This window comes from Zootoca vivipara, chromosome 6, assembly GCF_963506605.1.
Source record: "Zootoca vivipara chromosome 6, rZooViv1.1, whole genome shotgun sequence".
Lineage (NCBI taxonomy): Eukaryota > Metazoa > Chordata > Lepidosauria > Squamata > Lacertidae > Zootoca > Zootoca vivipara.
Genome location: NC_083281.1, coordinates 35,538,971 through 35,552,230, shown reverse-complemented (window position 1 = coordinate 35,552,230; position 13,260 = coordinate 35,538,971). Strand labels below are relative to the sequence as shown.

The window sequence follows — 13,260 nt, the reverse complement described above, 5'->3', positions numbered from 1 at the left end:
CTGCCAACTTTGGCCTGTGGGGTGGGAGAAGTTAAAAGATTTGGCCCACCAGGCCAAAGAAGTTCCCCACCTCTGCTGTAGTAGATTCTGTTTTCTGTGGAATGTTCTGCCCAGGAAGGCCTGCCTGGTGCTAACTTTGTGGCCATTTTGGCACCAGGGAAATATGCTTTTGTTTTCCCAGCACCAAAGACTGAGTGTTCTTACACTGTTTTTAATTATGCTTATGTATTTTTATTGCTATATTTTAGTCTTCTTGTAAATTGCTTCAGGACCTTTTTGTTGTGGGAAATTATTCATCAGTTCAATAAACCTAACCTAACAAACAGCCATTAACTCTAATTCTAGCTTTGCTGTTCTGCAAATGCCCTGAACAGCGATGGCCGAGATATTTTCCTGCCTGGGGAGATGGACAATACTGCACTCCTCTTTCTATAAACAAAAGGCAAGCAGGCTGGCAGTCAAATCTTACTACAATACTGATGACAAGACAGCATCTTCCATTGGGCCTGAGGAAGGCAGGTTCAGGAGACACAGGGAAGGCCGCATGACACTCACAACTCTCTCTCCAAAATGTTGGCACTGTCTCAGTATCCTGGCAGCTGCAACCCACAGCAGCTGCTTCACTCTGCCTAATGGGAAGCAAACATTTGCCGGCCCCTGGGAGAGGATTTTAAATTGCAGAGTAGACCCTTAGGGCAGTTTTATACAGTCAGCTGTATTTAGGGATGTCAGAGAATTCCATCGGAAATGGGAGCAGAAATTGCCACAATTTGCATGTTTGTCCAGCTTCAGGATGGAATGTGAGTGGCATTCTCTATTTTATTTTATTTTTATTTTTAGTCTACAAATATTATGTAAATAACTATGATTTCTGCATTGTTTTTTGACATTTTCCCTCCATTGAAATAATTACATTTGTTTTGGTCATAGCAGAATAGCAGTTAGCTAGATGGACAAGGTAGGTTTTGGCGGAATAGAAACAGCACTGACTGTGAAGAACACAAGATGCAATGGAAAGTCCTGCCTCCTTACATTCCTAGCTGGGGAGGGGAATTCCGGGACTAAGTAGTCTGCAGTCAAAAGAGGGGCAACCTTTGGACATTGACCTGTAGGAATCCTAATATAGGAAGTCCCCTTTTTGTTCCAAGAAACCTCATAATTCTGTACTGAAATAAAATCAATAAAATGTATGCTGCTAAAAACAACAACCCAACAACAACAACTTGCTAATTAGTAATCAAAAGTTTTTTAAAAAATCTACTCAAACCCTACGCCACCTGAAAATTAAGACAATTGTCTGGAATTATAATGTTGTTTTCTGAATTACTACCATTCCCTCCTCTCTTCTCATATCCTTCCTTCCGTTCCTTTTCCTATCTTGCTTCAGTCTATTTTCTTTCTCTTTGTTGTTAATTGCTTTTTTCATTTAGAAATGAAAATTAAAATAATTACAAAAAAAACCCATGCTTTTGTAAGTATGACCCTCTATTCAGAAGCTTCATTTACCTTTTAAGGGAGATTTGGTCGCAAGAACAGAAAAACAGGGCAGGAGGGCTGCATGGGAAAGCGAAAAGGAGGGTGAGACAAGCCACCATGCCAGGCATAGTAGTCCCACCTCTTGCTGCCTTTACCAATACACTGCTCGCTTATTTTCAAGTCTTCAGTTCACAGGCATGAGGACTAGCCACATAGCTTTTGGAATTTCAATTTAGCATTGAGATTCTCAAGAATCCAAATTCTTTGTATTCAACAAGCCTAATTATACTGGAGTATCTTTGTCTCCCCAAACCAGATTTTCTGGAGGCAGGTCCTAAGTCCTGTAGCCAACTGTTGACTATTGTAGTGATACTGATTAGGCACATAACAGCAGTGCGGTTTGTGTCCTTAATGTAATCCTCTCTATCCCCCTTGACATACCAGCTAGTGGGTGGTTCCACTTGTATCAGCTGAACCCTGCTGGGATTTGGGCCCTGCCCTCCCTCACAGCAAATCTCCAACTGCTACAAAACAGCCCAAGGGTGCTCCACCCAGAGGAGCTGCTGATGTAGCAGGAAATCACTAGATAATAAGCAGCCAAATGTGCACATTCCACACACACCTTTGGAGATTACAGCTGCCACCCAAACATGTCTCCACCTCCATGTACTGTAGGTAAAGCAAGCTGGCCTCTAGAGATGGCTGTGATTGAAACAGGGGTGATTCACCCTACGATCTTCAAAGGAAGCACTGGAGAAGACACCATCTCCTTCTTGCTAGACCCACAGCTAGCAGAGAGAGAGAGAGAGAGAGAGAGAGAGAGAGAGAGAGAGAGAGAGAGAGAGAGACCTAGAAGGCTTGGCCAAAAGAACAACTTCCTCCTAGTAGTTCAAGATGTATTTTGTGCTGGGGAAGCATCACAGATTCGTGGGTCTAGAGCAGGCCCTTTAAAATCAATGCATGCGACTAACTTGAGTTCATTGGATCTACACTGAGCAGAACTTAGCTGGATATAACTCCCAAGAACCTGCCTTCCAAATCAGATCATAGGTCTACGTAGCTCAGTATTGTCTTCACTGACTGGTAAGGTTTCAGAATGGAGCTGTTCCCAGTCCAACATGGAGATGCCAGGGCTTAAACCAGGAACTTTCTGCATGCCAAGCATGTGTTCTACTAGTAAGCTATGTGGCAAGATCTCATTTAGCTCAGATGAATCTCTTCTGGGTGGACATCTCTGGCTTCAGGGAACGTAAGGGAAGTACTTGGGATTTTTTGCAGCTTACACATTTCCTTTTCTAAACTGTGTAGGTAATGGAAGGGGAGAGGAAACACCAGAGATGTATTTGCTCGCTGGATGTGCTCAAAGCTTCAAGTGAGTTGCTTTGTTCTGCCCCTGGGTGAATTAGTTTGTGGCTCGCCCTTCTGCTTGCTCCCAGTGGAGCATGCCATCATTTCCTGAGAACTCAGAGGCTTCAAGGTACCTCTCCGCCCCAACAGGTTCCTGTACCGGTTGACAGTGACAGTGCCACAAACATGCCAAGGAGAAACTTTTCTTCTGAGTAATTTGAGTGTCACATTAAATTAATAGGACAAAATATCCTACCTTCCAGGCCTGTTTATACCCATCAAGAACCCTGGGACATCTAGGCATTGGGAATTTACCTTTGTGCAGTAGGATAGTTAATACACATGTTCATACGCAAGCCAGAGTTCAAGGGCCCACTCCATCCAGGCTAGAATGCCAGGAGGGTTTGAAGAAGCAAGGCTGGTGAGAGGTGCAGCCTGGGAAGAGGGGGTGTGGTTGGGGGAGAGTATGGCCAGAGAAAAAGGTCCTGAAGGTTCCCCACTCCTAATTTAATAAATCTCCAGAAGGGGAGAATCCTTGTTCCTCTTACACCAGATAACATTGTTTCCCTCCCTTCTCTTAGTGGAATAACATTTTATATATAGTATCATGCAAACTGGAGTGTGTGCAACAAAGGACTTTACCAGAACTGCAGGACTCTTACCAAGATATAAAGCAGCTGCACTTCTAGGTTATACTTAGTAACTTATCTTTTTGTGCTCCCTTCCCTACAAATGCTTGTGAAAAACTTTGGTTCTTGTGGCTCAGTTTGTACAATCTACACACATGCCCCAGATTTGTATTTTATTTTGGCCTTCTCCTATCTGACAGCTAACTTCCCTTGGTTATTCAACATGCTGTTTTTTTGTCGCCTTAGGATTTTTTCCTTAAATATATTTCTATACTTCTACAAATCCAAAAGCTTTTCTAAGCTTGCTAATACCTTGCTCTTGATTATCAGAATTGGCTATAATTCTATTGAGCTGTCGGCACTCACCCACTTATGGTAAGTCCGCTATTAAAATGAGTGGTGTCATATCTCTGTTTTGAAGGTGTCTCAGAATGACTATTTCTTAACCAAAGCTGTTAGCAATTAAGGTAAGCAAAATGAACTCTGCAAAAGCCAAATCTATAAATAATACTTCACTCAAAGGTAAGCAAGATCTGCTTTGCAAGAGCTGATCTGCTCCATTGAACAAGTCCAAGAAGGATGCTAGATCAGAAAACATTGCATGAACACAGGCTACATAAAGGTTAAGCAAGACAAGCTTTGCAAGTCTTCTGCTGCAGGGTGCTGGAGATTAAAACATGTAATCAAAGTCTTCAAATGGCAAAATAAATTACAAGTGGGATCTGCAACAAAATGTTGCAGTGTATGATTCTGCTTCTTCTAGTTTCCAGTCTCCATTCCATTTCCCTTCCCTGGTTTTCTGTTTTTACACACACACACCCCAACAACAGTCAGTATTATGTGTCCATTGAGCATGTTCAATCCTCACTAGACTGCCTCCCCACACCCTTTGATATTTTTCCTTACAGTTTTTTTGTACTTCACCTAACCCCAAGCTTGCTGGTGTGGTGCTCTTTTGGCCTGAACATTGGAGACACAGGGAATGATCTTTAATGTTTTTACTGAAGTGACTGTTTGTGTGAACATGATTTGAGGCATGATTTGAGAATCAGGGTTCCACTCCAATGTCGATTCGCTGGTCTTAATTCATGCTTTAAATTATGTTCGCAGTCTGCTTGGTTGGACAGGCATTGTATAATTTTATGAATATATGAATGAATGAATGAATGAATGAATGAATGAATGAATGAAGTACATGGTGAAAGAGACGGGATACTTCATATTAACACACCCTTTAATCACTCTGATTCTGAGTACAAAAAACAGTTGAAGTGTGCTAAGTAAGGAGGGATAACATGGCACAAGGTGTTTCCAGACTGCTGCTGTTTTCAGGTGAGACTCAATCCCATACTGGCAAATCCAGGTTGCACGACTGAGCTGATTTTGGAGCTCTTGCACAACAAACCCACTTCTCCCGCAAAAGTGGGCTTTCTAAAAGTGATGGGGAAATGAATTGGAAAGGGTGGGGAGTTAACACTTGCTTTGGCACAATGTCCCCCCCCCCCAAAAAAAATCACAATGATTGCTTGTTGAAGAGCCAATGTTGTCTAATCTCCATGCAAACCAATTGGGATGAAAGCTCAATAAACGGGACACCTGGAAGTGCCCACGCTTACTGAAAGGAACTGTATTGCAAAAGGCACAAGCCCATGCAGTTGTGCTTTGCTTCCAGCAGAGGGCACCCTTATCTTTGGGGAAAAGAAGCTGTATGTACCTTGACATAATAAAGTAGGGCTTGAACCCATGACCCTAAGATTAAGTCTCATGGCTCTACAAAATGAGATATCTTGTTGGCTATTATTGCTCTTTCTGTGCTATTGTTTTGATTGTGAATACTGGTGCTTGTTTTAAAACGCTTTCAGTATATTTTTCACACTGCTTTGGAAAGGTATTTTCTATTTTGATAGGTGGCCTAGAAGCATTTTCAATAAATAAACAGCCATCCTATATATATATATATATATTCAGAGCAACACAACACCTATATACATATGTATGCTCAGAAGTAAGCCTGATCAAATTCAGTGGGACTCTCAGGTGATTGTGTATCATATTATTAAAAGCAAAATTAAATAAATACAAGTTAAAGAGAGCTACCTATCAATTGCTTAACTAAATTTTGACTTATTGATCATATGAGTTTAACTGATTTAATCAATGAAATCTGCATGGATTAGGAATGAAGCAGTTGTTCTGGTAGAAAATATATTTCCCTGTTTCACGCATGTGTCACAGCAAGCATTAGCTCAGAGGAGCCTTTCCTTGATGCTGAGTCGATTTTACCCTTCTGACTTTGCATCTTGTTTGTATTGATTGCAATTTTGTTTTTTAAAAATGGATGTTTTATGTTTTTAACTTGAAAACTTCCTTGAGGACAGAAAGCAGGATAGACATTTTAAAAATAAATGAATGAATAAATAAATAATGCCTTTCTGTGTGAGTAGGATGCATGTGTCTTTTCTAAGAAGATGCTTATCACACATAGATGTGTAATTATTTGCCTTAAAAATAATTAACCATTATTTAGAAAATCTGATACTTAGGGGGAGCATATTAAAAAATCAAAGGATTTTTAATCGATCTAAATCAGGCATCCCCAAATTTCGGCCCTCCAGATGTTTTGGATTACAATTCCCATCTTCCCCGACCACTGGTCCTGCTAGCTAGGGATCATGGGAGTTGTAGGCCAAAACATCTGGAGGGACACAGTTTGGGGATGCCTGATCTAAATGATTGTGGGGCTACCTTTGAAGGTGACCCAGAAACTACAACTACCGGTAATCCAGAATGCGGCAGCCAGACTGGTGACTGGGAGCGGCCGCTGAGACCATAGAACACCGGTCCTGAAAGACCTACATTGGCTCCCAGTACGTTTCTGAGCACAATTCAAAGTGTTCGTGCTGACCTTTAAAGCCCTAAACAGCCTCGGCCCAGTATACCTGAAGGAGCGTCTCCACCCCCATCGTTCTGCCCGGACACTGAGGTCCAGCGCCGAGGGCCATCTGGCGGCTCCCTCACTACGAGAAGCAAAGCTACAGGGAACCAGGCAGAGGGCCTTCTCGGTAGTGGCACCCGCCCTGTGGAACACCCTCCCATCAGATGTCAAAGAGAAAAACAGCTACCAGATTTTTAGAAGACATCTGAAGGCAGCCCTGTTAAGGGAGGCTTTTAATGTGTGACATTTTAATGTATTTTAATCTTTGTTGGAAGCCGCCCAGAGTGGCTGGGGAAACCCAGCCAGATGGGTGGGGTACAAATATATTATTATTATTATTATTATTATTAATTACCGGTATTACTCAACTAAGGTGCGATCTTGTGGTCCTTTGGCAGGCATGAATGAGTGAATCTCCCTCTCTCTCCTTGGGAAAGGGAGCTTTGCCGCCATTGCTGCTTCACCATTTTTGTCCAATGGCAGTAACAGTAAAGAAGGGATCTTATTCCAGGTATGCTTGAGGGAGATTGAGGGAAGCTTTGGATTCACTGGATCCTGTTTCCCTGACACACCCTTGGAAAAGGGTTGGGGAACAAAGTATACAAGCCCCTGTTTTTAATTGGTTCGTGGGTTTCAGCCATGTTTTACCTATAATTTTATTTCTGCACTGCTTGGAGATTTTTATGATCAAGTGCTTTATAAGTTTTCTAAATAAACAAACAAACCAGAATAGAGCACTTTTCCCACTTGTAATTCCCAGGAACTGGAATACAGAGGCATACCGCCTCCGACATTAGAGGTAGTAGCTATGGATATCCTCCATGAATTTATCTAAGCCTTCCAGGTTGAGAACCATCGCAACATGTCTGCTCAGAAGTAAGTCCCACTGGGTTTGCACTCCTCACAACCTCTCCTGCCCCATAGAAGGCCCTTCCACAGGTTCTTTGACAGCAGTGGGGCTCACCTTCGATGCCGGCTTCTGTGACCTACTGCAATTAGGGGGCTCCATAACATGCTTCACTTGCACTGAGCTTACATCCTTCTCACTTGCCCTGGAATGAAATCGAGAAAGAAGGATTGGAGCTAGAAGGGAGGTACACAAGAGGCCACAAAGGCCAAATGTCTCTCAGCCAAATAATTGCTTCTGCTTCCCCTTTTCATTGAGCACTTGCCCATCCCAGCCACTCCCTATATGAGGGGTGGAGAGCTTTTTACAGCCCAAGGGCTGCATGCCCTTTTGGGGGAAGGTGTTTCCTGAATTGTGACCCCCCTCACTCATGCTTTGCTGTTCTTAACTATCATATCGCATGTCGTTGCTGCCACCAGCAAGAAAGGTAATATTTTCTTATATTTGGTCCTTCAAAATATTGTCAACAGGTGAGGGCTCAGGTAGTGGATGCTCTGAGCTGAGAGGAAGTGAGGGCAAAACTAGAATCTGATGCTAATTGTTCATTGAAAGATGATCTCTACTGAGCTCCTTGGGATGACTCAGCTGTGGCCTGTTTCCTGAAACAGCTCCTGTTGAAATGCAAACAGAGCAGAGGACGGGAGCATATCAGCAAGCTGCAGAGTGGAGAGGAAGGATTGCTGAGGGCTCCTGGACAAATCTCCAATGTCCTTTTTGTTGCCGATTATGACCCAAACATCTGTTTGTAAAAAAAAATTTAAATGCTGGCATTCAGGTGCACCTGTCATATGTGCTTTACTGGATAGCTCACTTAGTAGAGCATGAGACTTTTGATTTTAGGGTTGTGAGTTCAAGCCCCACGTTGGGCAAAAGATTCCAGCGTTGCAGGGGTTGGACTAGAATACTAGATGACCCTCGTGGTCCCTTCCACTCTATGATTCTGTCACTGATATGCAGCTGTTCCCTGCAAAATCTCTGTACAGGACGCTGACTTATGTCAAATCAGACTATTGGTTCATCTAGCACAGGTATTGTTTGCAATGACTAGCAATCATTCTCCGTGGTTTGGGGCAGGAATTTCCCCCTACCCTTACTAGAGATGCTGAACTTGGGACCTTTTGCATGCAAAAGATGTGTTCTGCACAGGGCTGTCCCAATACAGGCAGCCCTGTTTAGGGAACCTTTTAATGCTTAATAGATTATTGTATTTTAATGTTTTGTTGGAAGCCACCCAGAGTGGCTGGGGAAACCCAGCCAGATGGGCGGGCTATAAATATTATTATTATCATTATTACTACTACTATTACATTTTCCAGAGGACAAACACATTCCATATACAGAAGCAAGCTAGTTTAATGGAGCCAGGACATCCCATGTTGCATACATACCTCTGTTCTTCAAAAGAGAATTGCCTGGAGAAGGCACAGTCAGGGGTCTACTATCACTGGTCCCCAATATTTGCTGTGTGAGGCCATTTCCTCACTTTGCCTAATAGTAGAGCCACTTCTGGCTCTTCTGCTGAGCCACGGTCTCTCCCCAGTTCTAAAATTATGCATGCTCCCCCAACACAGGAATGTGTAGATAACTTCAAAAACACATCTGAGCACCAAATTGTACACATTTGTAAAATGAAAAAAAAAAACAAAAAAACCCCCTTACACTACTGTATATGAATAAGTACGTGGTCTATATCCTGACAAAGGTCTAAAGGTGAATTTTTACATCTGCACTTGTAACCTGCATCACAGCTCTCCTTTGAAAATTGCATTTACAGTAACTGAATTTCATAATGCAACTCTCCAACCAATGTTTACAAAAATATGGGGGAGGGGGAAGCATGCATAAAAATGCATAATTTATTAAATTTTTAGATTTATATACCACCCTTCATCATAAGATCTCGGGGCGGTTCACAGAATATTTGTGAAAATTACATATAAAAATGCAATATATTAGGGGGAACTGCTTGCAAAAATGTGTAATTAGCCAAAACTGCATACAAAGAACATTGCACTAAAATATGAATTTTCACAAGATGCTTATAATAATGATAATCTCAGATTCATGTGGAAATGTGGAAAACTGAATTTAAGACTGGGGGGGAGAGAAATTAAATTAACGCACGTTGACAGATTCCACACCCCCATCCTTACTCCTGACCCAGGGACACTTCCATGCCTATCCTAGTACACTCACCCTTCCGAGGTTCTCTTCTTCCGAGACCTCATCCTCCGTTTCCCTCTGCCGCCTTCATCTCTCGCTCCTGCCAACCTGGGATCCGCATCTTCATTTTCCCGCCTCTGCTGCAGCTCCTTCAAGCTCAACTCACTCCTTGAGAAGAAGCGAGAAAGCCGCCTCTTCAGACCCTCTTTCTTTGCCATGGTGGCAAACGGTCTGGGGAGAGACGGCTCCCGAGTCCTGACCTCCAGGCCTGAGGGAAATGAACTGCTAGAGGAGGACGGGCTGAGGCTGCCGCTACACCCTGCCTGCAAGCGAAGGCCAGGCTGGTGGCTTTCTCTGTAGCCAGAAGCGCTTTGCTTTTCCACCTTCACACTGCCTCAGCCTGAGGAGGCGGCCCACCTGTTGGGGAGGATCCGGGTGTGGAAGGCGTGACACCTGCTGACAGATCCAGGCGTGCCACTTTGGGAGCAAAGCCAACAGCAGCCTCCGAGGCCTATGCTGGAGAGGGGAGCGGTTTTAAGTTCCCGGCCGATATTTCTCCAACTTGGGCAGTGTTCACCTTGTCAGGAGCAGCCTAGAGACAAATGTGCCGTTCAGAGCCCCAAAGGAAAGGTGGGGAAGGACTAGTCCTGAGGAATTTGAGAGGTGGCGGCTGAGGGATTAGGTCATAATAAGGTTCCAGCAACGGCAGCCGAGAGTAAACAAAGCAGCCACTGGTAACTTATTGAGGAAAAGCTACCGGTTATTTTATGGGCTCAAGAGGAAGGTGCTGGTCTTAACCTTTAAAGCCCTTAATGCAGCCTTTGCCAACCTGGTGCTCTCTGGAAGTTTTGAACTACAACTCCCATCAGCCCTAGCCTGATGGGCCATACAAAACAGAAAGGAGAATGGGCTCTGGTACTCATTCAGGCCACACACACAACTTCTTTTGTTTGGTCCTACTGCTTTTTCAAGCTAGTTCTGGTCAGATTTTAAGAAGGAAGTGTTTTTGAATTCCAAACTCCCAAAGAAGGGTGGTTGTGTGTTTTTTTTTACTCCAAAATGCACATTAATAGATTTGCACTAGCAACCACTGGAGCATGTTCTCTTTGTTTTGGGTAGTTGTTAGCTCCACTCCTAAGACTTTCAGGCAGTGAGGTTCAAAGTCTGGGGAGAGATTCTTCATGTGATTGACTGAACATGTTTAGAATTCTGCACAACTACGCGAACCTGGGAAGAATTCCCCTTCAGAATTTTCTGCTCAACTGGATGAAGTTTGAGGGGTGTGTGTGGAACAGACAGGGCACCAGGTGTGGTGCTAGCATGGCCACCTCTGCACACTTTGGCCACATTCATGCCATAAAATTAAAAGAACCCCAATACTACTTTAAAGTCATGGCTTCCCCCAAAGAAACATGGGAACTGTAGTTTGTTATGAGTGAAGACAGTTGTTAGGAGACCCCTACTCCTACCACAGAGCTACAATTCTTAGAGTTCTTTAACTGTCAATTCCTCACAGCAGGGAACTCTTGCTATTTGTAGCTCTGTGAGAATGTGGATCTCCTAACAGCTCCCAGAACCCTTAGGAAACTACAGTTCCCAGGATTCTTTGGGGAAAACCAGGACAATAAAAGTGGCATATCAGTACTCCAAATGTATTGGGCAGCCTTCCAGTCTCTTCCCACATGCAGTCTTTTGAATGAATAGGGCTTTAGTGTCTTGCATTTTGAAGAAGTGATTATAAATGGGTCAGTTCTCAGACTTTTCTTGGAATCACTCTCTCACAGTGCAATTCTATGCACTATTAACTGAGAAGAAGTCCTGGTGAACTCCACGGGACTTACCACACACTTCAGACTGTGCCGTTAGTAGCTTTTGTAGGTACTAAATTTCAGGAATGGCAAAGAGACTCTTCAACCCAGCTGGAGATCAGAGATAATGGCTTCAGAAACCCATTAAGTTCTTCAAATCTTTTCTTAATCACCTAACAATCCATTATCCTTGGGGCCACTACAAGCTGGACCTTGTCAGATATTCTCAAAGTGGACATCGCTGTGAGAGACTTCTAACACTCAATGGCTAGTTGTGTGAATCTGCCCAGAGTCAGGGTTGGTAAATGGCTAAAAAGGCAACACCACTTCCCAAAATGTGCAATAACACAGTCCGTTATTGTGAATTGTGTTCAATGTACGCAAGTCCCACTATTGGCGCACTCACTGTGCTAAAATTAAATGTAATGAATTACGGCAAAGCTTTGCTAAAAACACTGCAGATTCAGATATCCAAACATCTAGTGTTTACCTACCTCCTTATTTCCCTGCTTCTTTCTGCTTTGCTGGTTGGTGACAACCATTTTCATGCAGAAACCAAGGTGGAAGGGAGGGAGATTGGATACATTGGGGAGCAGGAAAGATCAAACAAATCAGGGAGGACAGATCAGATTCTCTTCCTGATTGGCTGCAGCCATTTCAGGGAGAAACCATTGAAAAAAGGGGGATAGAGATTGGACAAACCCCAGTTTAGAAATGTTTCCAGAGAAATAATGGAAATTGTAGGCTCATTATGCGAATGCACGTCTAAAGAGTGATATCCATGGAATGCATTGTGTTTAGTAAGCAGGACCTGTGTGTAATTGCAAGTAATATGCAGAACCATGATGTGTTGCTTAGTCCATATTCATTAATCAAAAAACCTGAACCTACTCATAACTGCTGAGCCTTTTCCAAAGGATGTGAGAGGTCAGGATACCACAAGAGCCTCTCCCATCCTTGCCTCACTTTGCTTATTAATAGTAGGGCCAATCTTAAGCCAATCTCCTACCCCCAGGTGTGTTCATACCCCAAATCTGCCACCTGAGGTCACTGCCTCACCTCATCTCAAGGTAGAGCCACCTCTGCTAGTAAGCAGACAGTGTTTTCACAAATTGGTCTTGCAGAAGTTTCTCCAGTAAATCCAAAGTTGAGCAACCATTAGATTCCCAAATCCAGCTCCCCAAAATAATTTGCCTTCACCTCAAGGTATGCTTTGCTGAAAGGAAGAGATGCACAGAAAGCCATGATCCATATTCTTTATTTGTTTTCCATCATTTTCCAAAACTGGTACAAAAATGAAAATAGGGGAGGGGAAGGGAATGCAGTCATGGGGATTTTTGATGTCGCCACCAGACATAATCAGCAGGATAGCTGCTTGCTTGAACAGAGTCCTGCAGCTCAGACGTGACCCCCCCCTCTAAAAGGAACCCCACACAGTCACCCTCTCACCCCCACCCTCTCCCACCCATCCACCCACCCGCTTCATAAAAAGTCAAAGAGTTTGACACAAAACAAGCTTTGGTCGCTAGCAGTAAACATGGGAGTTACATTCGTTTTGTCTCCTAGTACACAATCATGTAGCCACGCAAGAAGTCGCCATCATCCCCCCACCCTTCCCACCCCCAATACATTCAGTGCTCCCTATTCCACAGTGACCCTGAGTGCAGACTTGGCACCAGCCTGACTGCAATGACTGCAATGACTGCTTGCCCCTAATGCATAGTGTCCACCACTGTCTAAAATGGTAATGATATTGCCTATTCCAAGCAGCGATTTATTTGCAAGGCCTAGCTGAAGAGTTTTAGAAACCATCTGGGTGACTGACCTAAAGAATTTCCATAACAATTCTGCAAACTAGTGGGTGGAAGAAGCTGCAATCAACCCCCCCCCCCAAAAGAACATTGTTCCTTTTGGCTTGCAGATAAATCCCTGTTATTTCAGAAGTCCAATTCTCTCATTGGTTGTAGGAAGATATGGGAAATTCCCCCCACCCCT

General features: G+C 43.5%; 1 protein-coding gene across 1 annotated transcript in view; it reads right to left on the bottom strand.

The window, feature by feature from the left end:
• The window catches only part of CRYBG2 (crystallin beta-gamma domain containing 2), a 62,944-nt gene extending 52,900 nt beyond the window's left edge, over nt 1-10,044 (bottom strand). Inside the window, exons 1-2 of the mRNA XM_035116928.2 lie at nt 9,491-10,044; nt 7,352-7,439 (exon numbers count right to left, since the gene is read on the bottom strand). Coding sequence (XP_034972819.2) covers nt 7,352-7,439; nt 9,491-9,675 — 273 coding nt within the window. The 5' untranslated portion in view covers nt 9,676-10,044. The remainder of the gene's footprint in view (nt 1-7,351; nt 7,440-9,490) is intronic.
• Nucleotides 10,045-13,260: the final 3,216 nt, after the last annotated feature.